General features: G+C 44.8%; 1 protein-coding gene across 2 annotated transcripts in view; it reads left to right on the top strand.

Annotated features, from left to right (window-relative positions):
- CRLF1 (cytokine receptor like factor 1) overlaps nt 1-27,465 on the top strand; it is a 72,612-nt gene that overhangs the window by 20,874 nt on the left and 24,273 nt on the right. The window contains exons 1-4 of one of the 2 annotated variants that reach the window (XM_058163479.1): nt 17,994-18,234; nt 18,825-19,106; nt 23,601-23,730; nt 24,975-25,144. In XM_058163479.1, the coding sequence (XP_058019462.1) occupies nt 18,027-18,234; nt 18,825-19,106; nt 23,601-23,730; nt 24,975-25,144 (790 nt within the window). In that variant the 5' untranslated portion in view covers nt 17,994-18,026. Of the gene's footprint in view, nt 1-17,993; nt 18,235-18,824; nt 19,107-23,600; nt 23,731-24,974; nt 25,145-27,465 lie in introns of those variants that run through there. The other variant, XM_058163480.1, reaches the window with a different exon arrangement.

The following is a 27,465-nucleotide window of genomic DNA, read 5'->3' on the forward strand; positions in this document are numbered from 1 at the left end:
TATATTGGGTAGGGCAGGGTACGTTTGGTAGGGAAGAGATGGAAGGTTTTTCAATACACTGCCAGATTCTGACAAGAAAACTCAGTAAGGAAGCTGGAAAGAAGCTACTCCTACTCCCTGCTATTTTGCCCATCCTCAGTCCTTCTGCTTCTCTTCGTTTGTTCGGTTGCGGAGCTGGCAACAGATTCATAACATAACATAACATAACATAACAACAGAGTTGGAAGGGACCTTGGAGGCCTTCTAGTCCAACCCCCTGCCCAGGCAGGAAACCCTACACCATCTCAGTCAGATGGTTATCCAACATTTTCTTAAAATTTCCAGTGTTGGAGCATTCACAACCTCTGAAGGCAAGTCGTTCCACTTATTAATTATTCTAACTGTCAGGAAATTTCTCCTTAGTTCTAAGTTGCTTCTTTCTTTGATCAGTTTCCACCCATTGCTTCTTGTTCTACCCTCAGGTGCTTTGGAGAACGGCCCGACTCCCTCTTCTTTTTGGCAACCCCTGAGATATTGGAACACAGCTATCATGTCTCCCCTAGTCCTTCTTTTTGTTAAACTAGACATACCCAGTTCCTGCAACCGTTCTTCATATGTTTTAGCCTCCAGTCCCCTAGTCATCTTTGTTGCTCTTCTCTGCACTCTTTCTAGAGTCTCAACATCTTTTTTACATCGTGGTGACCAAAACTGGATGCAATATTCCAAGTGTGGCCTTACCAAGGCATTATAAAGTGGTACTAACACTTCACGTGATCTTGATTCTATCCCTCTGTTTATGCAGCCTAGAACTGTGTTGGCTTTTTTAGCAGCTGCTGCACACTGCTGGCTCATATCTAAATGGTTATCCACTAGGACTCCAAGATCCCTCTCACAGGTACTACTATTGAGCAAGGTACCACATATACAGTACTGGTGCATTTTGTTTTTTTGGCCTAAATGTAGAACCTTACTTTTTTCACTGTTGAATTTCATTTTGTTAGATAGCGCCCAATGTTCAAGTCTGTCAAGATCTTTCTGTAACTTGAGCCTATCTTCTGGAGTGTTGGCTATTCCTGCCAGCTTGGTGTCATCTGCAAATTTGATGAGTTCCCCATCTATCCCCTCGTCCAAGTCATTGATGAAGATGTTGAAGAGTACTGGGCCTAAAACAGAGCCTTGGGGTACTCCACTGCATACTTCCCTCCATGTGGATGTAGTTCCATTGAGGACTACACGTTGAGTGCGGTTGGTCAGCCAGTTACGAATCAGACAGCGATGAGGCTGAGGAAGAGTGTGGGCCAGTCCTGGAGGCTGGGGAAGGCCTGGATGAGGGCTCTGCGTCGGAGGCTGAGGTGGGGCCAAGACCATTGGGGAGTGAGGTGCAGACTCCAGAGCCTCCAGAGACTGACAGTAGTGAGACAGAGAAACAAGAGGAGCCTGTTCCTAATGCACGCATGAGAAGAGCTGCCAGAAGGCAAGAGCAGCTCAAGCAAAGAGGATGATTGGGAGTAGGGCCAAGAGCTGATTGGACCCTCCCATAAGGCTTAAAGGACCAGCAATGGCGTTTGGACTCTTTGCCGGAAAACAACGTTGATAGAATTACTCCTTGTCTTGCTGCATTTATTTCTTGTCAGCGTCTTCTGCTTTTGAACTTTTGCCAAGAAAAGCCTTTGGCAGTTTGCCTAATTAGACCAAGGTTGGTGATAGGACTGAGGAATTGTGTTGGGAGGAATTTGCTTTAATTTAGTTGAACAACGCTGAGAATGAAGTAATTCTCAGCTGTTCAAATAAAAATTGTTTGTTTTTACACTGACTGAGTTTCCTACTACCTACTTGGGCCTGGGTCATAACAGTTTAGGTAAGGAAATATCTCTGAAATGGTAACCCAACAGGGCAGGGGTTATCTAGTTACATTTAAAATGTGTAAACAATATATGGAAATAATGCAAGAGTATCAATAAGGAGAATTGAAATAGCAGCTGGGACTGAAGCCCCACCCATTTCCTGAATGCATGTAAAAAAAAAGGGGGGCGGGGTTTTGCTTGCACAGATGGCAGCTGCCATTTTGACTTTTTTGACCTTTCCACCAACACCAACCCTCTCTGTGGATCTGAGCTTTAGACCATAGACCTCTAAAATAAGAGGAGGCCCTCAAAGAAAAAAAAAAATTACAAGTTGTCCTTGACTTACGACCACAACTGAACCCAAAAGTTCTGTTGCAAAGCAAGACAGTTGTTAAGTGAATTTTGCCCCATTTTACAAACTTTCTTCCCACAGTTCAGAGGTGAAATCTAAAATTTTTCCCTACCGGTTCTGTGGGCGTGTCGTGGTGGGCATGGCAGGGATAGGATACTGCAAAATCTCCATTCCAGCCAGAAGTGGTATTTACCAGTTCTCCAAACTACTCAAACTTTCCACTACCGGTTCTCCAGAACCTGCTGGATTTCACCCCTGCCACAGTTGTTAAGTGAATCACTACAGTCGTTAACATGGTTGTTAAGTGAATCTGGCTTCCCAGTTGACTTTGCTCATCAGAAGGTTGCAAAAAAGATCACATGACCCCAGGACATTGCAATTATCATAAATAAGAATCAGTTGCCAAGTGTCTGAATTTTGATCACATGACCAATATTTATTTATTTATTTATTTATTTATTTATTTATTTACATTTATATCCCGCCCTTCTCCGAAGACTCAGGGCGGCTTACAGTGTATAAGGCAATAGTCTCATTCTATTTGTATATTTACAAAGTCAACTTATTGCCCCCCCCCAACAATCTGGGTCCTCATTTTACCTACCTTATAAAGGATGGAAGGCTGAGTCAACCTTGGGCCTGGTGGGGCTTGAACCTGCAGTAATTGCAGGCTGCTGTGTTCTAATAACAGGCTTCTTACAGCCTGAGCCACACCGCGGCAATAAAAAGCTACAACAGTTGTAAGTGTGAAAAACCATCATCACTTTTTTCATGTGCCGTTGTAACTTTGAATGGTCACTAAACGAATGGTTATAAGTAGAAGACCACCTCTAGTAGCTTATTTTAAGTCTATTGTTAATACAAAAAACTTACAATTTTAGTTATTGTATATATTTTATTAGTAGACTGTGGCCCATATGTATGCACAATACATTTTTTTACCCATGCATAGATACAAATAAACAAGTTGCATGGTTTTCACTAACGCACACCATCACGTTGTATTCTGATTTTGGCAACAAATCCCATTTTAATTTGTTCCACTCTCCCAGCTTGTTCCTATTTCCCTCCCCCTCGTGTGTCTTTTTCTGCTTTTTTTTCTTGTGCTTTTTAAAGGATAACTCAAGCATAAAAATATATATCCGAGAAAAGCTACGGATGTCCATTAGGTTTTACAGAATTGTAAATGTCCCAGGATTAAGCAACGTTTCCCGTTTAAATAAACACAAGAGTTAAATATATATCTATTATGGCTAGCAATTGCACTGGGCGCTTGACCGCTCATTCATCAATGCATTAATCTAAAAAAATATCTTTCTCTGTCAACCTTCCAGGGTTTAAGCAGCTTCCGAAAGTTAAAACTGCATGACAAGACAGATTCCCGTTCATTTATTTTTTTTTTAACAGAGAAGGGGGGAAAAGGAAAAGGCTCGTGACTTGTAAACGTTGCAGGTTTGTTCCTGCAAATCATCAAGAGTTGAGTGATGGATTCCCTTCGTTCTTCATTTTGGCACAATATCCTCTCTCCTCTCCCATAAGTAGAAGCCACACTCAAGGACGTTCGCTGGTCTTTCTTTCTGGAGTTACCTGATCGAAATACAGGTAGTCCTTCATTTAGTGACCGTTTCCGAGTTACAACGGCACTGGAAAAAAGCGACTTACAACCGTTCTTCAGAGTCATGACTTTTGCATCCTCCCCATGATCACGTAATCAAAAGTCAGATGCTGGGCAAACTGCTACATATTTATGACCGTTGGTGTGTCCCCAAGGTCATGCGACCTTTTGCGACCTTCTCGCAAGCAAAAACCATGGGGAATCCAGATTCGCTTTCACAACCGGGTTGCTAATTTAACAACTGCCGTGATTCGAGGCAACTGAGGCAAGAAAGGAGTATAATGGGGCAACACTCACTTAGCAAATGTCTCACTTAACAACAGAAATTTTGGGCTCGATTGTGGTCGTAGGTTGAGGACTACCTGTATAGGTAGGTAGTTCTTGACATACAGCCATTCGTTTTTATTTTTCTTTACACTTTTCTCAGCTTTAGAACCTCCATCAGGTAGTTGGGTCATTGCTTAATGCATCGAAAGTAGGATAATTTAAGCCTGGTCATTTGTGCCCTGAGTGAAAACTTTGGGATAATTTGTTCCAGCTAAATATGAGCCAGCAGTGTGCAGTGGCAGCCAAAAAAACCCAATACAATCCTAAACTGCATTAACAGAGGGATACAATCAAGATCAAGTGACTTACTAATACAACTCTATAAAGACTTAGTAAGACCACACCTAGAATACTGCATCTAGTTTTGGTCACCACACTATAAAAAAGATGATGAGACTCTAGAAAAAGGTGCAGAGAGGAGCAACCAGGATGATTAGGGGACTGGAGGCTAAAACATACTACGAACCAGAGGTCTGAGGAATGCATGCACTGGCTGAGGAATTCTGGGAGTTGAAGTCCAAAAGTCGTAAAGTTGCCACAGTTGGAGACTCCTGCTATGAACGGTTACAGGAACTGGGCATGGTTAGTCTAGTAAAGAGAAGGACCGGGGGAGGCATGATAGCAGTGTTCCAATATTTAAGGGGCTGGCACAGAGAGGAAGGAGTCAAGCTATTTTCCAAGGCACCTTTTCAAAGGCCAGACAAGGAATAATGGATGGAAACTGATCAAGGAGAGATTCAACCTAGAAATGAGAAATTTTTTGACAGAACAATCAACCAAGCTTGTCTTCGGAAGTTGTGGGAGCTTCATCACTGGAGGCTTTCAAGAAGAGATTGGACTGCCATTTGTCAGAAATGGTGTAGGGTCTCCTGCTTAGGTGAGGGGTTGGACTAGATGACCTAGAAGGTCCCTTCTAAACTCTGTTAATTTATATATGTTCAATGATCCAGCAGTTTGTTTTCTTAGCTGCCAATGACAATGACAAAATTTCCATTGCAAAGCAAAACAGTTGTTAGGTGAAGTTGACCGTTATGACTTTATGACCATTTTGACACAGCTATTAAGTGAATCACAACAACTGTTAAGTTAGCAACGTGGTTGCTAAGCTTCTCTTTACAATCCCAAATAATGTAAGCAGAATTGAGATTATTGCTGTTATCAGTTGAGAATCTGCAACTGAACTGTGGGCAAAGTTGAGAAAATTCAGCCTAAATATTTAGCATTTTCTAGGAAATTTTATTACTCTTTCATATAAATGCTTAGCGGTGGGTTTTTCCCCCTTACCTTTCCTCACTTCTCTTTCCCCTTTTTTCCTCCACTGCTTTTCTATTTACTTTGTATTTTGTACTTTATAATACTTTATAACTCAGTAAAAATGTTAAACATGAGAGTAAGGAAAATCAAATAATTTCAATTACTTTTATCAAATTTTCATGGCTAGTTTCTCCTCCAGACGCTTAAAGCACCCATAGTAAGCAATCTAATAAAATCCAGCCTCTTGAAAACTTTCTGGCAACTTGTTAAGAGTAATTTAGTTTTCCAATGTCACTTAATACCTGGCCATTAAATATTGGGGTTATTTTTTTAAAAAAAGCTATAAAATATATTGCCAGGCTTAATCTGGAGGCATAAATATTCAATTTCTCAGACTTGTTTTTGCTTTCTGCAATTCCGCCGCGTCTTCTTCCTTTTCTCTCCAGCTTGAACTCTTTATGCCCTTCCCTTTTCAAAATACGTGTTCTGCTCTGCATCTATATAGAATAAGACAAGTCCAGTTGTTTAAAGAGGGGGAGAAATGGCTTTTTTGGAACCCCATCAGCTGATTACAATCAGCTGCCTGTTCAGAAAACCGAGTTTGTGAAGTTTTGAGAGTTTGCTGTAAAGGGATCCTGTCTATACATCCATTTGGTTCTGGAGGGATGCCAGTGCTAAACCCTGAAATTCGGTCTGCATCATTATGTACAACCGGCAAACTTCGCGGTCTTTGGGGGGGCCCTATTGGAAAGCAGACATAAACTTGACCTCCCTTGGGTATTGTAATTGTTGGGTTGGATTTCATTATGTAGCAATTCTTCAGTTGGTTCCATCACCCAGGACACCCCTTTCTCCATAAGATGCTTTGGGCATTTCCCAGGACCGTATATAAAAATGTGAGATTGTGTTTTAGAGACACAATGTTTTAGAAAGAGGACAACGTAATTCTCTCTTGTCTTTTGCCTGCGACTAAACTGGCAGCTGAGTGGGTAACTTAAGAAGGAAATAGAATAGAATAGAATAGAATTTTTATTGGCCAAGTGTGATTGGACACACAAGGAATTTGTCTTGGTGCATATGCTCTCAGTGTACATAAAAGAAAAGATACGTTCCTCAAGGTACAACATTTACAACACAATTGATGGTCAATATATCAATATAAATCATAAGGATTGTCAGCAACAAAGTTACAGTCATACAGTCATAAGTTGAAAGAGATTGGTGATGGGAACAATGAGAAGATTAATAGTAGTGCAGATTCAGTAAATAGTTTGACAGTGTTGAGGGAATTATTTGTTTAGCAGAGTGATGGCCTTCGAGAAAAAACTGTTCTTGTGTCTAGTTGTTCTGGTGTGCAGTGCTCTATAGCGTCGTTTTGAGGGTAGGAGTTGAAACAGTTTATGTCCTGGATGTGAGGGAACTGTAAATATTTTCACGGCCCTCTTCTTGATTCGTGCAGTATACAGGTCCTCAATGGAAGGCAGGTTCGTAGCAATTATTTTTTCTGCAGTTCTAATGATCCTCTGAAGTCTGTGTCTTTCTTGTTGGGTTGCGGATAGGAATAGGAATAGTGTATGAAATTGTGTTTTTCTCTTTCACATTTAACTAATTTCTGGATTTAAAAAAACATCTAGCTTCGTGAGATTTGCTGAATGTAACCACTTGTTTCTCAACCTCTGCCACTTTAAGATGTGTGGACTTCAATTCCCAGAATTCCCCAACCAGCCCTGGGGACAGAAGATGATGATGGCTGAAGACTTCTGGGAGTTGAAGTCCACACAAGTTGCCATTGTTGAGAAACATTGTTAGGGTGGTTTACTTGGTGCTGCCTTTGGGAACATAGTGAAAACCGTTCTTTGCTGAAGGGAATGGGGGAATGTTTTGAAAAAGAATTTTTAGTAGGTCATTCTTTACACTATATTATTTATTGCATTTCTGATTTGATTTAGGAAACCGGACAGTGTCCAAAATGCGAAAATGGCAGCAGCAATTCTGCAGATCTCCTCTTCAGATCCATTCTATACTATATAATCTTTTGTGTGATGCTGATATATTGTGACAAATAAAATAAATAAATAAATAAAATAAATAAATAAATTCTTCCCCGCAGAGATACACTTAATAATATGAGAACATAAATACAATACAATACCTGCCTCTTGTAACATTTCTTAAATTGCCTTCAGGGAAAACTCTATGGAATCAATACTAAATTACATTTCTCGGCTACTTTTAACAAACCCAAACAATTAATTTAGCTCCTGTTCTTTGCCTGACTGATATCAGATGTTTGGGGTTGAATTCTGATTTCTTTCAATTAAAGGATGGAAGGAGGGATGGAGGGATGCATAAATGTTGCAGCGACCCTGAATTTATTTCTACAACTAGTGGAAAGGAGAAATTTTCTGACAATAAAAGCAATTAATCAGCGGAATAGCTTGCCTCCTGAGGTTGTAGGTGTTCCATCACTGGAGCTTTTCAAAAATAGACTGGACAATCATTTGACTGTGATATTATACTATTCTGATTTGATTTAGGAAACCGGACAGTGTCCAAAATGCGAAAATGGCAGCAGCAATTCTGCAGATCTCCTCTTCAGATCCATTCTATACTATATAATCTTATATATACTCCTATCTTGAGCAGGGGGTTGGATTAGAAGACCCTAGTGGTCCCTTCCAGACCTATGAGGTGGTAATCAATGAGGTAAACTAGGTCTTGGGTCAAGTCCATCTTTAACTATAGAATCTCCCTGTGTAATTCTGAACCATTCATAGTTTTCTAAGGTCATCTACAGTATCTCAACCAGTTGTTATTATCACTGAGCTTCATCACTGGAAACTTTCAAGAAGAGACTGGACTGCCTTCTGTCAGAAACGGTCTAGGATCTCCTGCTTGGTGGGGGGTTGGACTAGATGATCTATAAAGTCCCTTCCAACTCTGTTAATATGTAATCTGTTAATCTCTTATAAGGATAAAGTAAAAAGAGATCCTCAGGAAAACTTCGCTTTGCTCTCTTTGAGTAGAAGCAGAGTAGACGATCGATAAATAAGAAGGAAGACTATTTTGGCTAAGTTAAGATAAGAACTAAGTTGACTTGAATTTAAAATGAAGTGCAGAACATTTCCAATGCAGAATAACTCCAGGTAGGCTGGCGTGGATCTGGTTTCAATTTGTCTCACCGGGTCGTGAATTTTAAAGTGCACTTGGAGTAAATGGACTTTTGAGAGGATGACATCTTCAAAAGGAGAATATATTTATTTTATTTATTTTATTTATTTATTTATTTTGTCACAACAGTATATATAAGCATAAGCATGAAAGTAACTATATAATATATAAGCATATATATATAAGCATAAGTATGCAATAACTATATTGATAGAATAGAATAGAATAGAATAGAATAGAATAGAATAGAATAGAATAGAATAGAATAGAATTTTTTATTGGCCAAGTGTGATTGGACACACAAGAATTTGTCTTGATGCATATGCTCTCAGTGTACATAAAAGAAAAGATACGTTCCTCAAGGTACAACATTTGCAACACAATTGATGGTCACTATATCAATATAAATCATAAGGATTGCCAGCAACAAAGTTACAGTCATACAGTCATAAGTGGAAAGAGATTGGTGATGGGAACGATGAGAAGATTAATAGTAGTGCAGATTCAGTAAATAGTTTGACAGTGTTGAGGGAATTATTTGTTTAGCAGAGTGATGGCCTTCGGGAAAAAACTGTTCTTGTGTCTAGTTGTTCTGGTGTGCAGTGCTCTATAGTGTCGTTTTGAGGGTAGGAGTTGAAACAGTTTATGTCCTGGATGTGAGGGATCTGTAATATTTTCACGGTCCTCTTCTTGATTCGTGCAGTATACAGGTCCTCAATGGAAGGCAGATTGGTAGCCATTATTTTTTCTGCAGTTCTAATTATCTTCTGAAGTCTGTGTCTTTCTTGTTGGGTTGCAGAACCGAACCAGACAGTTATAGAGGTGCAAATGACAGACTCAATAATTCCTCTGTATTGGATATAATGAAAGAAAACAATAGGACAGGAACAGTAGGCACGTTTGTGCTCTTATGCATGCCCCTTACGGACCTCTTAGGAATGGGGTGAGGTCAATAGTAGACAGTTTTTGGTTAAAGCTTTGGGGATTTTGAGAAGAGACCTAGAACTTGAAGATAGTCTTTTCTGAAATAGGAGCAGTGTCTCTTGTTTGTCTCATCCAGGTACAGGGCACTTCCATAGAACAATACTAGAATTCTAGAATGCACTCTGTTCAGAAGCATTGACCTTTCAGATCCATCTTCTGCTAAACACTTGACAGAACCCACCCAGCAAGGCTTACTGCCTTTCAAAAATCCTACAATGGAAGTGGAGCCCAAATTACATCATAATGTCTGAACAACACCCCCCCGCCCCCAGGAAAAAGAGTGTTTGGAGTGACACCTAGTGGTGGCTGTCCACAGAAAACCTGCATCACAAAGAGGTTGGAGACCTTGATAACTACAGCCTGCATTAAGCTTGGAGAAGGAATCTGGCTGTTTCAATCCCAGGGAAGATCCATCGCTTGTTCATTTTTAAGGATCATAAATCCAGTTTTGCTGGGAAAATGACAAGATGCATTTATTTATTTTATTGACACTTTGTTGGTCATCATTTAAGGCAGGGATGACCAACCTTGGCAACTTTAAGAGTAATAATAATAATAATAATAATAATAACAACAACAACAACAACAACAACAACAACAACAACAACAACAGAGTTGGAAGGGACCTTGAAGGTCTTCTAGTCCAACCCCCTGCCCAGGCAGGAAACCCTACACCATTTCAGACAAATGGTTATCCAACATTTTCTTTAAAACTTCCAGTGTTGGAGCATTCACAACTTCTGCAGGCAAGTCGTTCCACTGATTGATCGTTCTAACTGTCAGGAAATTTCTCCTTAGTTCTAAGTTGCTTCTCTCCTTGATTAGTTTCCACCCATTGCTTCTTGTTCTGGTGCTTTGGAGAACAGCTTGACTCCCTCTTCTTTGTGGCAGCCCCTGAGATATTGGAACACTGCTATCATGTCTCCCTTAGTCCTTCTTTTCATTAAACTAGCCATACCGAGTTCCTGCAACCGTTCTTCATATGTTTTAGCCTCCAGTCCCCTAATCCTCTTTGTTGCTCTTCTCTGCACTCTTTCTAGAATCTCCACGTTTTTTTTACATCGAGGCGACCAAAACTGAATGCAATATTCCAAATGTTGCCTTACCAAGGCATTATAAAGTGGTATTAACACTTCACGTGATCTTGGTTCTATCCCTCTGTTTATGCAGCCCAGAACTGTGTTGGCATAGCTGGCTAGGGAATTCTGAGAGTTGAAGTCCACAAGTCTTAAAAGTAGCTTAGGTTGGACACCTCTGATTTAAGGGAAAGGCAACAGCGTCATTGATTGTTGACATCCTAAAATAAGAAGCAACTTAGAACTAAGAAGAAATTTCCTGACAGTTAGAACAATTAATGAGTGGAACAATTTGTCTCCAGAAATTGTGGGTGCTCCAACACTGGAAGTTTTTAAGAAGTGATTAGACAACCATTGTCTGAAATGGTATAGCGTTTCCTGCCTGAGCAGGGGGTTGGACTAGAAGACCTCCAAGGTCCCTTCCAACTCTGTTATTCTATTCTATTCTATTCTATTCTATTCTATTCTATTCTATTCTATTCTATTCTATTCTATTCTATCCCATCCCATCCCATCCCATCCCATTCTAATTCAAACAACAACAACAACATTGAACACTGCTTATATAAATACAAATAAAGGACAGGATTACAAAAAAGGAAGGCTGGGTTCAGTTGCTGCTGATTTAGAGCAGTGTTTCTCAACCTTGGCAACTTGAAAATGGGTGGACTTCAACTTCCGGAATTGATAGAAGTTGCTGGGGAATTCTGAGAGTTCATGGTGTCTGGGGAATTCTGGGAATTGAAGTCCACCCATCTTAAAGCGCCAAGGTTAAAAAAAAATACCCGTTCACTACCCCAACAATAGGGCATCAAAATGATTATTTAGCTTTGGAAGACTATAGTAGAAGCGGATTTCCCCATAAGATAAATCCAAGGGTGGCCATGGGACCAAGACATTTGTGCATAATAAACTTGTTAGTTTTTATGTTATGCAAATCTCCAGATCACTTTTTCTTAATTGTGGCAACTGTCAACATTCCGACAGATGAACCCAACCAAAGCAAACATGGCCAAGACGATCCAATCTCTTAATGCAAAACTTCATTGAGTATATCATTTCAGCACAGATGAGGGCAAAACCAAATTTAACTAATTCCCACGCAAACCCTCATAATTAGAGTATAGATTCTCCTTCCCCCTATTAGACCAGTGCTTCATTCAAAGAATGAAGAAGGAATGGAGGCTTGACGGTTAGCAAAAATCCTTTATTAACAACAAACTAACAGCGAGTAAAAATAGGGCAATATTCCCGAACAAACCAACTTCACACACAGCTGCTACTTATATAGCAGCTATCACCTGTTGGCCAATGATGGCCACTCATTTATAAGCCAATAGGCAACGATTCTCTAGCCTCATACGCTGCACTCCTCCCCCCATGGATGGCACATGCATAATCCTGCAAGTATGCAGGGCGCCGACGCAATCGTCCCGATCGACGCAGTTCAGGGCTTCCAGCAGGTTGAACAGAAGGAGGTAGCTCTGGAACCGCAGGAACAACCGGGACCGATGAAGGCGATACCGCAGGAGGGCTGGAAGGCGGCACTGCAGGAGGACTGGAGGGCGGCACCCCAGAAGGGCTAGCCGACGGAAGTGTTGAACCATCCGATAAAGTAGCCATCGGAAACTTTGGTTGTAGTGAGACATCGAAATTACCGACCGGCTGAAGAGTAGGAACCGAAAGTAATCCATCAGGAGTCCTGCCAGGCAAATCTTGGGAATTGCAGGGCAATAAATTTACATCCCGAATCTGGTCCACATGACGCCGCCAACCGCCCATCCTCGAGCTCCACCCTATAAGAACGAGGCCCCGCCACTTGGACACCCGCCCGCAACCACAAGGGATAACCCCCATGGTTCTGGACAAAAACCTGTTCCCCCTCAGTAAAGGTCCTGATACGGCTAGTCGAGGCCAATGGGGTATCAGAGACATAATTGGGATGTAATCTGTCTAGGGTCGTTCGCAGGCGCCGGCCCATAAGAAGCTCGGCTGGGCTGCGATTGGTCATCGGACATGGGGTAGTATGTTGCGCCAAGAGATATTTTGTTAATTTCTCCTGCCATGTTCCCGATCCAAACCGGGTCAGGGCATCCTTAACAGACCGGACAGCTTGTTCAGCCCGGCCATTACTGGCCGGATGGTAGGGCGCAACCTGGGCATGCCTAATGCCCAAACTAGCCATGAACATCTGAAAAACGGCCGAGGTGAACTGTGGCCCGTTATCTGAAACTACGACATCAGGCAAACCGTGGGTGGCAAACAATTTGCTCAGCGCCCGTTTAATAGCCTCAGACGTGGTTGATGCCATAAGAACTGCCTCCACCCAATTAGAGTAAGCATCAACCACTATCAGAAAATTGTGCCCATGGACCGGGCCAGCCAGGTCGATATGAACCCGGGACCAAGGGCTTCCAGGGACCTCCCACCTCGTAGGCATGGCCGCAGGCGGCACAGCCCGGGACAATTGGCAACTCCGGCAATTCTCTACCCATTCTGAGATGGCCTGATCCACTTTAGGCCACCAAACATAACTGCGGCCTAAAGCTTTCATCCTGGCAATGCCCGGATGACCTTCGTGTAGGTATTGCAATACAGAGGTGCGTAAGGGATGAGGGACCACTACCCGACTGCCCCACAGTAAACAGCCCCTCAAGACAGACAGCTCACATTGCCTAGTCTTGTAGGGTTGGAACTCCCCCGGCAGGCGGTCTTGTGGCCACCCCCGTCGTACCCAATCCAGAACCTGTGCCAGAATAGGGTCACGCTTGGAATGATATGCAATATCATCCGCAGTCATCAAGGCAGGAAGCTCATCCACAAAAAAAACGGAAGAGGCAGGGGCTGGGTCCTCGACCCCCAAAGGGAGAGGACAACGGCTAAGGCCATCTGCATTGGAAAGCTCTTTCCCAGGGCGATAGATCAACCGATAATTGTACGCTGCCAAAAAAATAGACCACCTTAACAGGCGAGGAGACATGATCTGAGGGGTCTGTTTGTCACCAGCCAACAACCCCAAAAGAGGCTTATGATCAGTGAACAATTGAAAAAAACGGCCATAAATGTAATCATGAAACCGTTTAACGGCAGCTACAATGGCCAGAGCCTCCTTATCTAGTTGACTATAATTCCTCTCTGCCGACGACAGAGTCCGAGAAAAATAAGCAATTGGAGCCTCAGATCCATTTGGTAGGAGGTGGCTCAGAACAGCCCCTACGCCATATGGAGAGGCATCACAAGCTAAAGTAAGGGGGACACTGTCGCTATATTGGACCAACACGGCATCCGAGGTAAGGAGAGCCTTGACAGCAGCAAAAGCAGAGGCCTGGGCTTTGCCCCATGACCAAGGAGTCCTACCATCGAGTAACCTATGAAGAGGCTCCGCCACAGAAGCCTTATGGGGCAGGAACACGCTATAAAAGTTAAGGAGGCCCAAGAACGACTGCAAGTCTGCTTTGCAGGTAGGAGTAGGGGCATTTTTTATCGCCTCCACCTTTGACGGGGTTGGATGCAACCCATCAGCATCAATTAGGAACCCCAGGAACTCAACCCTAGGCACCCCGAATGTACACTTAGACTTTTTAAGCTTAAGGCCCGTCTGTTGGAAACGGGTAAGAACCTGTCGCAGGCGGCTAAGGAGGGCATCCTGGCTGGTGGCAGAGACCAACACATCATCAAAATATGGAACGACTCCAGGTATGCCCTGCAAGAGCCGCTCCATAAGACTCTGAAACAACCCAGGGGCCACACTAATCCCAAACTGCAGGCGGCGGCATTTAAAAGCGCCCCTGTGAGTGACAATGGTTTGTGCAGCCGCCGTGGCATCATCCACAGGAAGCTGTTGATAAGCTTGTGCCATATCTAACTTAGCAAAGATAGACCCCTGGCCCAAAGAGTGGAGAAGGTGTTGGACTACAGGAACTGGATAAGGGTGTGCCTGCAAAGCACGGTTCAATGTGCATTTAAAATCACCACAGATGCGTACCGAACCATCCGGCTTAATGGGGGTGACAACAGGAGTCTCCCACTTAGAGTGGTCGGTGGGCTCCAGCACCCCTTGCGCAATCAACTTATCCAGTTCCTTGTCCACCTTTGGACGCAGCGCAAAAGGCACCCGTCGAGGCTTAAGCCTAATAGGAGACACCTGGGGATCAAGGTTTAGAGATATAGGGTTGCCCTTATATTGACCCAGGGAATCAGCAAATACCTCAGCAAACTCAGACATCAGAGCCTCGAACCCATCTGTGGTGGTAGAATGAATGCCGGTGATGTTAAGGCCCAATGCTGAGAACCAATCCAACCCCAATAAGCTGGGTAGGTCACCCTTAACTACAAGCAATGGGAGGCGACCGGAGAAAACACCTTTCTCCACCCGAAGGCGGGCACCTCCAAGAATGGGAATATCATTCCCCTGATAGTCCTTCAGTCAACCGACTTTCAGTGAAGCTTGGAGCTATCTTCTGTAAGGTGTTCCAGGCAATAATAGATTTAGAAGAGCCTGTGTCCACCTCCATTTTACAGGGCACCCCCTCCAACTTGATAGTAAGAAAAATTTTCTTGTTGGAGCCAGTCGAAGCCTGGCTGATCGACACTGCAGGGTTGGTGTTTCCTCGGTTCACGGTGAAGCAATCATCTTGGGACACGGAAGGACCTCTCTGGAACCGTCGAGCTGGATGAAGACCTGATGAAATATTGTCCAGTGGGGTAGAACGACAAACCCTAGCCAGATGTCCCCGTTTGTCACATTTGCGGCAAACTGCAGTTTTGAAACGACACGACGAGCGAGGGTGATTCTCTCCGCATCCCAGGCACGGCGCCGTCTGTGGTTTCCGCTCTGGTGGCCGCTTGGCTCCCGGGGCTACTCGGAGGCGACCCACCTCATCTTCCTCACCCTCGAAATCCTCTGAGAGAACATCGTCATGGTGAATGGAAGCAGAGTGGGCCACCGTATGTGTGGCCGGAACCCTATGCATCTCCGCCGATGACTTCTCTGACATTTCATAGGCACGTGTCTCATCCAAGGCAGACTGGAGGGTAATGTCCGTTCTAGATAAAAGACGGCATTGCAATCGCAAACTCCTCACACCGCACACCAGCTGCTCAAGAAGGGAGTCATCCAAGTTAGGGAACTCACACTCTATAGCAGCGGTCCGGAGAGACGCCATATACAAGTTGATGGACTCCCCGTCCTTTTGGACCCTCTGGCGAAAGGCAAACCATCTGGAAATGCGTGAAGGAGCTGGTGCATAATGAGCTCGCAATGTGCCCATCAAGGTGGCCCAAGGCACCGCAGAAACTGATTGAGGAGCCAACAGAGCTCTGGCCGTTGCAAACATTTGTGGGCCACAGGCATTCAGGAAATGGGTGCGTTTCCTATCTCCTGAGAGTTCGGTGAAATCGTTGGCTAGGAGATAACAGTCAAAACGCTCAACATACGCATCCCACGTCTCGTAGGCCGGGTCATAGGGAGCGAAAGAGATCTTAGCCGCCATGGAGCAATGTGGATTGACAAGGATAGAGGATAAATAAACTCCCCTACCGTAACCAGTACTCAACCGTCGCCTCAGGGATCCCACCTCCTCGTCGCCAGTGCTTCATTCAAAGAATGAAGAAGGAATGGAGGCTTGACGGTTAGCAAAAATCCTTTATTAACAACAAACTAACAGCGAGTAAAAATAGGGCAATATTCCCGAACAAACCAACTTCACACACAGCTGCTACTTATATAGCAGCTATCACCTGTTGGCCAATGATGGCCACTCATTTATAAGCCAATAGGCAACAATTCTCTAGCCTCATACGCTGCAACCAGGTCACATTGTCCAATTGAGTCTCATTGTATCAGTGGTGAAATCCAAATTTTTTTACTACCGGTTCTGTGGGCGTGGCTTGATGGGCATGGCAGGGGACGGATACTGCAAAATCCCCATTCCCTCCCCACTCCTGGGGGAAGGATATTGCAAAATCTCCAATCCCACCCCACCCTGGGGCCAGCCAGATGTGGTGTTTGCTGGTTCTCCGAATTGCTCAAAATTTCCGCTACTGGTTCTCCAGAACCTGTCAGAAACTGCTGGATTTCACCCCTGCATTGTATTGTTATGAGAAAAAGTCTTTAGCTCTGACTAACACCTGCCGAACTGTCCTTGGTTCTCATGGCTCATCTTCTTGATGTCTGGAGCCTACATTCCATCTCCCTTTTCCCTTGCCTCTGGTTCATTGGCAAGCTGAGAAGCGATAATGGTTGCAACAATAAAAGTGCACTTCGAAACTTGACAGCAATTTTAAGATGTCTGGGCTCCCAGAATTCTCCAACTAGCCTTGCTCTATTGGTTCTCTTACTATCTGTGCCCCTGTACTTTTTGAGAACAGAGCAACTGTTCAAGCTGTATTTCCTGGACTAGAATTCTCTGAAAAGGACACCAATATCATGCTTTGCCTTCTGAGATGCCTTTAATTATTACTACATTATTACTATATTTATTTATAGCCTCTGTATTGATTAAAATAATTAACTGTCCTAGCACTGGGGTCTGCAAACTCTTTTAAGACTTGTGGACTTCAACTCCCAGCTTTGCTGGCTGAGGTACTCTGGGAGTTGAAGTCCACAAGTCTTAAAAGAGCCAAGTTTGCAGACCTCTGTCCTAGCATATCGTTTGTGAAAAGACACAACTGTCACAAATATACACAAACCTGCAGAAAGGTACAGGTAGTCCTTGATTTATGACACATTTGGGACTGGAACTTCTGTTGCTAAGCCTTGCAGTCGTTAAGTGAGCTGCATTCAATTTTACAATCGTTTTGCTATGGTCATTAAGTGAATCACACGGTTGTTAAACAAATCCAGCTTCTCCCATTGACTTTGCTTGTTGGAAGCTGGCCTGAAGGTCACAAATGTGAATCGCATGATCCCGCAATCATCATATGTACATGACTGCAAAGTTCATGTGATGATTGGTTGCATGTTTTCAGTGCTGTCATAATTTTGAACATTTGTTAAATGAACATGTTCTGTCCCCCCCCAACCACAACCAAGAAGACACACGAGCTGACTATATTTGCCAGCAATTTATTCCTACGACAGATATCAGTTCTGGCAACGAACCTGCGATTGCCTGCCAAGTTCTCTTATCTCCTCAGAAGCCAGCGTAACTGCAGTTAATAAACAGAAATCCAGAAGCCAAATTCTTAGTCTCGAAATATTGCAGCCAGTTTCCAAGAGTCAGTTTTTGTCCATCACAAGAAGCTATAGGGCAGCTCCTCCTGCTTTTATACCCTGTGGGGTGTGGCTCTGTGACTCAGCACTGTCTAGGCCTGCCCCACCCCTTCTTTTGTTGTTCACGCCTCTCCTTTCTGCAATACCTGGGATTTAACCCAGGACTGATTGTCAGAAGCTGGGTCTTGAGGCGTTGCCTGGGAGGGGGAAGATGTGGGAGAAAGAGGCCTCGTCATCTCCTCCACCTGGCCTGCCTCTGGGACCTGGAGCGGAGCCAGAGAGGAAGGTCCTGCAGAGGGAAGCCCTGTCGGCTCTTCCCCCTCACTCTCTGAGTCACTCTCTGCCAGGAGGCCTGGCTTGGGAGCCGAAGACACGACAGAACGGTTGTAAATCGGGGATTAGCTGGATTTGGAAAGAAGGTACTCTATGAAGCAAGCAACAGAAATTTACATCTAGGCATGGCTAGAGTGGTTGGGAGTCAGGCTGCATACAGATTTAATAACTTGATTGATAGTCCTTAATTGATAAATTTGGTGTAGTGGTTAAGGCACCAAGCGTGAGACTGTGAGTTCTAGTCCTGACTTAGTTATGAAAGCCAGCTGGGTGACTTTGGGCCAATCACCAGGAGACTGTGAGTTCTAGTCCCGCTTTAGCCATGAAAGTCAGTCAGCAGACTTTGGGCCAGTCCCTTCTCTCTTAGCTCAACCCGCCTCACAGGGTTGTTGTGGAGAAAATGGGAGGAGGAAGGTGTGTTAGATATGTTCACCACCTTGATTTTATTTGTACAAGTAATAAAGGCGGGATGCAAGTAAATAAAAACAATAATAAAAAATAAATAAAACGGCTACTTTCTATTACTGTTGTAGAAAGAAGGGCTGCTAATGCTATTGCTGATCGCCAAGTGGTATAACATCCACTTGGATGCCCCCCTCAAGGAACAAACTAACCAACCAACCAACCAACCAACACTAGAGATTGATCTGATCTTTTTTCCCCCCTTTCGCTGCAGACCCAGCCATCATAGCTCCCCAAGACGCCACTCTCCACATTGGGGCTTCATTCACGGCCAACTGTTCCGTCACGTCCAATTCAGGCCTGAAGGCCGAGGACCTTTATTGGACCCTGAATGGCCGAAAGCTCCCAGCCGAGACCTACAGGGTTCTGGGGGCCACCACGCTCAGCGTCACCCTCACCCAGCTGAATGGATCGCGGCAGCAATCAGGGGATAACCTGGTGTGCCACAGCAAGGACGGCGGAAACATCTTGGCTGGGTCGTGTCTCTATGTAGGACGTACGTTGGAGGCTTTACTGGGTGGATTTCGTACAGGGGTGGGCTTCAAAATTTTTTAGCAAGGGGTTCTATGCACGGTTGCCGGTGGGTGTGGCCATGGGCGTGGCCTAATCCAGGTGGTCTCCAACCTTGGCCACTTTAAGACTTGTGGACTTCAACTCCCAGCTTTGCTGGCTGAGAAATTCTGGGAGTTGAAGTCCACAAGACTTAAAGTGGCCAAGGTTGGAGACCCCTGGCCTAGCCAGCCTCCTGCACCGTAGTGAGAGGGTGCATTTTTGCCCTACCCAGGCTCTGGAGGCTTTCCTTGAGCCTCCAGGAGGGCGAAAATAGCCTCCCCAGGCTCTGGAGGCCCGTTTTTTGCCCTCCCTGAGTCTCTGCGCACGCCCTGCACTTACCTATATCCAAAATGGGCCACGTGGGGACTCCTGGGAGGGGAGGGGCCAGCCAGGAGTGGGATTTGGGGGTTCTCTGAACTGCACAGAATCTTAGCTAGAGGTTTTCCTGAACCCCTAGCGCCCCCCGCCCCCGATTTCGTACCCCTGCCGCCTATTCTCAGACCATATAGACTATAGGTAGTCCTCAATTTATGATCAGAATCCCGAAGCACCTTTCGGACAACCATGAGGTACCTGGCTGACTGAGAATCTCCACTTAATAAATGTCATAGACATTGAGGACCACAATTGAACCCCAAATTTCCATTACTAAGTGAGACAGTTGTTAAAGTGAATTTTGCCTTTCTTGCCACGGTTGTTATGCTAGAAGGGGATGACGTGACTCTGGGACACTGCAACTCTCCTAAATATGAGCCAGTTGCTAAGTGCCCGAATTTTGTCTTTGAGATCCCAGGGGTAACTGCAATAATTGTAAATATGAAAACTGGTCATATAAGCCACTTTTTTCAATGCCATTAAAATGTTGAACGGTCACTAAGTGAATGGTTGTAAGTTGAGGACTACCTGTAGAAATGCCAAAGAGAGCTGCAGTGAAAATAGACTGGGGGGAAAAAAATCACAATTCACTTTCCCTTTAGATCAGCAGTCTCCATGGACCACTGGTGGTCTGCGAGAAAATTTTGGTGGTCCTCAGAAAAATTATTTGCATTTTTTATATTGCACTAAATCAGGGGTCCTCAAACTATGGCCCCTGGGACCGATACATGCAATGAATATTTGTGTTGCTGCAGAGAGTCTCCCCCTTTGGGGTCTTTTTGGGTGGGTTGGAGGGAGGCAGAAATTCCGACTTGGGGTCTGCTTCAGCCTCTTGGTGCGGGGCTTTGGGCAAAGGCTGGAGGGAAGCGTTGCTGGTGGCGAAGAGCCAGAGGGCCTTGTTCCAGTGGGACTGCATCATGGCCTGGAACTGTCTGACCATCTCAGCCCGCTGAGCTCCAGGCACCTGTACCTGGCCTTCCACTCCCGCAGATTTTCCCTCTGCTTGGAAAGCCTATGCTCCTAGTCCTCAGTGAAGTGCTTCTGCTGAGCCTCCTTCTCGGTCAGATCCAATTTGTACTGAGCTGTTTTGCCAACTCTTTCTCAGGGTGGCTGCTTAGCTCCAACAACTGCTTCCTGTTGGGGCCCTAAGGAGCCTGGGCAGGCAGGCGAGGAAGGGCTAGGAGGGGAGGGGCGAGTAGAAGCCGGTGAGCTGCGCCCCTCAACGTGAGTGACATCAAGTTAGCCACGCCCACCCAGTCACATACCGACCTAGCCACGCCCACTCAGCCGGTCATTAGGCAGATCATATTAGTGGTCCGCAGGATTTAAAATTATGAATTTAATGGTTCCTGAGGTCCGAAAGGTTGGTGACCCCTGCTTTAGATGGTGAGCTAGAAGCCATGCTCTGTTGTGAAGCTTCTGGGCAATGCTTCGACCAGGTTAAAACTGGCTTGCTTGATTTATTTATTTACAGGTAGTCCTCGACTTACAACTGTTCGTTTAGTGACCGTTCAAAGTTACAACGGCACTGAAAAAAGTAACTTATGACCATTTTTCAAACTTACAACCTTTGCAGCATCCTTATGACCATGTGATCAAAATGCAGATGCTTGGCAACTGGTTCACACTTATGACCGTTTGTTCTGTTTCCCACCCCCTAATACTCCCAGCAAAGAGTCAGTCAGAGGCCTTCTTTTCTCCTTTTATTTACATAGATACATGTCCTGGCCACGTCTACCCATGGGCCTGCCAAGTTTCTGGAGATAACGAGGAAATTATAGATAAGGCCAGAATTACTCACAAATATATTCTTCCCTCCATTGAGACAGTTAGCTCGCGCCAATTCATTGCTTTGTCCAAGACAAAAAACCAGGAAGTCCCGCCTCCTATTTATAGTCTCTGCAGATGTCACTGCATGACAATTATGACTTGGCTTTGTCCCAACTCTTCCGCTGCTGCGCACGCCGGTCACATCTCCGTAATCTTGCATCACTCCAAAACTGTTCTTGGGGCGTTGCCAAATCAGAAGGAGGCTCCAGGGAATCAGGCTTTGCCGGCCCCTCCTCCTCCCTTTGAGTGCGTGCCAGGGAGGGAGAGGGCCCAAGAGAAGCAGGCCTTGCCAGGTCTTCTCCCTCACTTTCTGAATCATCCGAGTCCAGGAGTCCAGGTCCAGGAACCTGGGTCACAACACCGTTGCAGTGTCCGAAGGTCACATGATCGTCTTTTGAGACCTTTTGACAAGCAAAATTAATGGGGAAGACAGATCTACTTAACAACCGTGTAACTAACGTACCAGCTGCAATGATTCACTTAACAATTGTGGCAAGAAAGGTTTGTAAAAGAGAGCAAAACTCACCTAACAAATTTTTTTACCTAACAACATAAATTTTGGGCTCAGTTGTGGTTGTAAATTGAGGACTACCTGTATTTATTTATTTATTTAGCAACAAACAAACGAATGAACATTTATATGCCCCCCCCAACTCACTTTTAGTGCGTCTGTCATTCTTACAACGATAAAAATCCAATAGCCATTCAAACAAGCCATTTGCAGGGCTCCATCCCATTCTGGGTTCCTCGGGCCCATTTAGCGTTTTGCCTTTTTTTGGTCTTCCCAGTTTACTCTCTAAACCTTAGAAGCGACACAAGAAGGTCAGAGCTGGTATTCAACAGGTTCTGACCAGTTCTGGAGAACCGGTAGCAGAAATTTTGAGTAGTTCGGAGAACCGGTAAATACCACCTCTGACTGGCCCCGCCCCCATCTATTCTCTGCCTCCCGAGTCCCAGCTGATCGGGAGGAAATGGGGATTTTGCAGTAACCTCCCCTGGAGTGGGGTAGGAATGGAGATTTTGCAGTATCCTCCCCTGCCACGCCCACTGAGCCACGCCCACCAAGCTACGCCCACAGAACCGGTAGTAGGAAAATTTGAATTGCACCACTGAAGGTTTCTGCTCTGGAATGTTGCTCTTGAAGAGGAAAACACGCCATTTGAACCATGACATGTGTCTAAATCAATAGTCTAAATTGTTACAGGGCTATTTTTAAAGATTTGGTTTCGGAAGGATGGAAACCTCAGCTGGGAACAGGTTGGGAGTACGCCGAGGGCAACTGGAGGCCATGGTTTAAAATTTCTCACCAGGGCCAAAAAAGAGGGAGGCGCTGCTGTTTTAAAAACCTCTCCTTTTACTATTTCGTATCAGCTGGCATTTGTGCTTCCCAGTAAAAAGCACAGTCTGTTTACCAATATATACAGGGGTGGGCTTCAAAAATTGAACAAGGAGTTCTCTGCCCGGTTGCTGGGTGGGCGTGGCCATGGAGGTGTGGCCTAGTCAGCCTCATGCACCACGGCGGTGGTGGCGTTTTTGCCCTCCCTGGGCTCTGGAGGCTTTCCTCGAGCCTCTGGGAGGGCAAAAACGGCTTTCCGAAGCTTCCGGTAGGCCTGTTTTTTGCCGTCCCCAAACCTCCACGCACGCCCCGCACTTACCTGCATCCAAAACAGGCCGCATGGGGACTCCTGGGAGGGGAGGGGAGGGGTGGGCGGGACCAGCCAGGAGTGGGATTTGGGGGTTCACCGAACTGCACAGAATCGTAGCTAGAGGTTCTCCCGAACCCCCAGCAGCCCACCCCTGCAGATATAAAGGCAGTCCTCAACCTACAACCACCATTGGAACTAGAATTTCCCTGGTTATTACGTGAGTTGTGCCTGATTCTGTGAGCATTTTTTTGCTATGGTTGTTAAATGAATCACTGCAGTTCTTAAGTGAAGGTTGTTAAACAAATCCAGCTTCCTACACTGACTTTGCTTGTCGGAAGCCAGCTAGTACACAAAAGGTGAATTACATGATCCCTGGGATGCTGCAACCACCATAAATAATGCCAATTGCCCTAAATTTGATCACCTGACCTTGGAGATGCTATGATGATCGTAAGTGTGAGGACCACTTGTAAGTCACTTTTTTTCAGTGCCTTTGTAACTTCAAACTGTTACTAAACTGTTGTGAATCAAAGGCTACCTGCATGTACCTGAGTATAGAGCCCTATGGATTTATTTATATCTTTCAGTGCCTCCTGAAAAGCCGACCAACATTTCTTGCTGGTCTAAGAATTTGAAAGACCTCACCTGCAGATGGGTACCTGGGTCAGAAGGCGAGACACACCTGCATACCAATTATTCCCTGAAATATAAGCTGAGGTAGGCTGATGATACGGGCACCAAAGGGGTGGTAAGTTGGTGATTTGCCCTTTAAAGCAGAGGTCTCCAACCTTGGCAACTTGAAGACTTGTGGACTTCAACTCCCAGAATCCCTCAGCCAGCAAAGCTGGCTGAGGAATTCTGGGAGTTGGAGTCCACAAGTCTTCAAGTTGCCAAGGTTGGAGACCCCTGCTTTAGAACAAAGAGACACAGAATGAGATGGACTTTTGTAGTCTTGTTGAATTTCAGACAATTCTTCCTGACCTGGTATCAGTCAAAATAAGATTGTGATTCCTATGCTGGCTTGGGGAATTCTGGGAGTTGAAGTCAATGCATCTTAACGTTGCCAAGGTTGAGAACCGGAGATTTAGGGCAAGGGTTCCCAACTCCCGGTCCGTGGATGGGCACCGGGCCTTGGCATGCCAGCAACCGGGCCGCGCAAACAAAACAGTTCGGTATACTGCTTAAAGTGCTGCCTAGAAACCAGGAGATTGTGAGTTCTAGTTGCAGATTAGCCACAAAAACTAGCTGGGTGACCTTGTGCCAGTCATTCTCTCTCAGCCCAACGTACCTCACAGGGTGGTTGTTGTGGGTAAAACAGGAGGAGGAAAGGATGTTAGAAATGTTTGTTTGCTTGAATTTGTTGTGTCCCACTCCTCCGCTGACGGCCGGGTCAGGGAAATCCGAATCAGGCGTGCCTCTGCAGCTCTGCCAAAGTCCTAGCAAAATCCTCAGGGCAGGCAGGAGACCAGAAAGTGACTTCAGCAAGATATGTTTAGACTTTGCCTGACTCAGAGAATGCCAGAAAGCAGATCCTTTATATAGGCCATGGGGTGTGGCTCCATGACTCAGCACTTATCCCGGCCTGCCCCTCCCTTCCTTCTGTTGACGCCGCTTATCAATTCTCCTGAAGCGAGGGTCACTCCAGTCTGCAGCTGTTGGTAATTGACCTTCCTCAGGCTCACTTGCTGTGGGGGAGGGGGAGGGGTCTAGTTGCTCTGTTTGCCTGGGCATGGAGCCAGGGCTGGGGGCTGGAGGCGCTTCTTCTTCCTCAGCCTGTCTGGGCATGGAGCCAGGGCTGGGGCCGGGAGGCATGCTAGGACATTCCTCAGCGTTCAGAAGCAGATAAGATGGGCCCGGCTGCGGGGAAAGCGGACGAGGCACAACAGAATTACTTATGCAGTAAGAAAGGTGGGATTAAAAAGAAAATCTAATAAATAAAAGAAAGAACTCTTGTTTTGCAGATGGTATGGTCGGGACAATATCTGCCAAGAATACCACACCGCCGGCCCATATTCCTGCCACATTCCCAAGGATTTAGCCCTGTTTACGCCTTACGAAATTTGGGTAGAAGCATCCAACCGACTTGGAATGGCTGTATCTGATGTGGTGATGTTGGACATTGTCGATGTTGGTAAGAAAGTCCTTGCAGTTGAACCAACAAATCTTGAGAGCAACTCTTCACGTTTGGTTGGCAAAGCTGCTTTAAGCTCACCGTGGTCAACTATGACGCTATCAGGGCTGATTCCGTGAGGCTAATGTGCCCCTTGACAATTTCAAAAGTTGTGCAAAAGTTTCAGCTTTTGTAGCTTTGAGTGCTACAAGTTGGTTTCCTCTGGCCGGCTCAGCCCTGGTTACTACAGGTAGTCCTCAACTTACGACCACAATTGAGCCCAACATTTATGTTGTCAAGTGAAAAATTTATTGAGTGAGTTTTGTCCAGTTTTATGACTTTTCTTGCCACATTTGTTAAGTGAATCACTGCGATTGTTAAAGTAGTGACATGATTGTTAAGTGAATCCGGTTTCTCCATTGACTTTGCTTGTCAGAAGGTCGCAAAAGGTGTCACATGACTTCGGAACACTGCAACCGTCATAAATAAGAGTCAGTTATCAAGTATCCAATTGCAGTAACCTCCCCCTGGATTGGGGTGGGAATGGAGATTTTACAGTACTATGCCCCTGCCATGCCCACCAAGCCATACCCACCAAGCCATGCCGCACCCATAGAACCGGTAATAAAAATTTGAAACCCATCACTGGATGTTTTTTTGCTGGAAACTGGAAGTAAACGCTGTTTCCCAGCAAAAAATGCCATAAATTGAGATTATGTGACCACAGGATGCTGTAAATAGCCATAAATGCAGATCAGTTGCCCAACATCCAAAATGTGATCACGTGTCCCAGTTTATGACTTTTCTTGCCAAATCACTGCAATTGTTAAAGTAGTGACATGATTGTTAAGTGAATCCGGTTTCTCCATTGATTTTGCTTGTCAGAAGGTCACAAAATGACTTCGGAACATTGCAACCGTCATAAATAAGAGTCAGTTGTCAAGTACCCGAATGTAAGTCACGTGACCATGGGAATGCTGCAGCGGTCGTAAGTGCAAAAAAACCAGTCGTAAGTCACTATTTTCAGTGCCATTGTAACTTTGAACGGTCACTAAATGAACTGTTGTAAGTTGAAGACAACTGTACTTCTGTGCCAGAAGTAAAAATAAATAAATAAAGGAGTCCCTGCGAATTTGACTCCACTTGTCGTTGTTGACTCTAGGGGCCGGTGCTCATCTCTGTTTCAAGGCCATTGAGCTACCGCTGTCCGAAGACATTTGTGTGGTCAGCTTGATGTCACGGAACGCTGTTATTTTTCCAACATAGTGGTATTTATTTATCCATTCACATTTGCATACTTTCAAAATGCTAGGTTGGCGGGAGCTGAGGTGAGGATGGGAACTCAGCCCATTGCGTGGCACTCGGGTCTCGAACCTGAGCTGCTGGCTTTCCAACCGACAAGCCCAATGTCTTAACCACCAAGCTACCATGCCGCCCTTCTGTGTCACAATGAGGGTGTAAAATCCTTCTGCTTACTGTATTCCCTCCAAAATAAGACCTAACTGGATAATTTTTCAGGATGCTCACAATATAAGCCCTACCCCCAAAATAAGTCCCAGTTAAGATGATCAGCCAGACGGACACATTTAGTACCGTATTTCCCCGAAAATAAGACCTAACTGGAAAATAATGCATCTTTTCGAGCAAAAATTAATATAAGATTCAGTGTTATTTTTGGGGAAATATGGTAGCAATCATTATCTTTCACAGCCCCATTGTTAGTGTCAAGCCACTAATTCTCACAGGTGGGTAGACTTCCCAAACATGAAGATTCCACTTAAATACAGGTAGTCCGTGACTTATAACCATTCATTTAGTGACTGTTCAAAGTTATAACGGCACCGAAAGAAGTGACCTATGATCATTTTTCACACTTATGACTGTTACAGCATCCCCATGCTGATGTGATCAAAATTCAGATGCTTGGCAACTGATTCATACTTATGACCATTGCTGTGTCCCGGGGTTATCTGTGACCTGTGATTATCATTAAGTGTTAAATTGTACCCTATGACCATCATTTGTGTTGTAAATGTTGTACTTTGATGAAAATATCTTTTCTTTTATGTACACTGAGAGCATATGCACCAAGAGAAATTCCTTGTGTGTCCAATCACACTTGGCCAATAAATAAATTCTATTCTATTCTATTATATGATCACCTTCTGCAACCTTCTGACAAGCGAAGTCAACGGACAAGCCAGATTCATTTAACCGTGTTACTAACTGTGGTTTACTTAACAACTGTGGCAAGAAAGATCGTAAAATGGGACAAAGCTCACTTAACAACTGTCTTGCTTAGCAACAGAAATATGGGGCTCAGTTGTCATAAGTCAAGTATT

This window comes from Ahaetulla prasina, chromosome 1 (assembly GCF_028640845.1).
Source record: "Ahaetulla prasina isolate Xishuangbanna chromosome 1, ASM2864084v1, whole genome shotgun sequence".
NCBI lineage: Eukaryota > Metazoa > Chordata > Lepidosauria > Squamata > Colubridae > Ahaetulla > Ahaetulla prasina.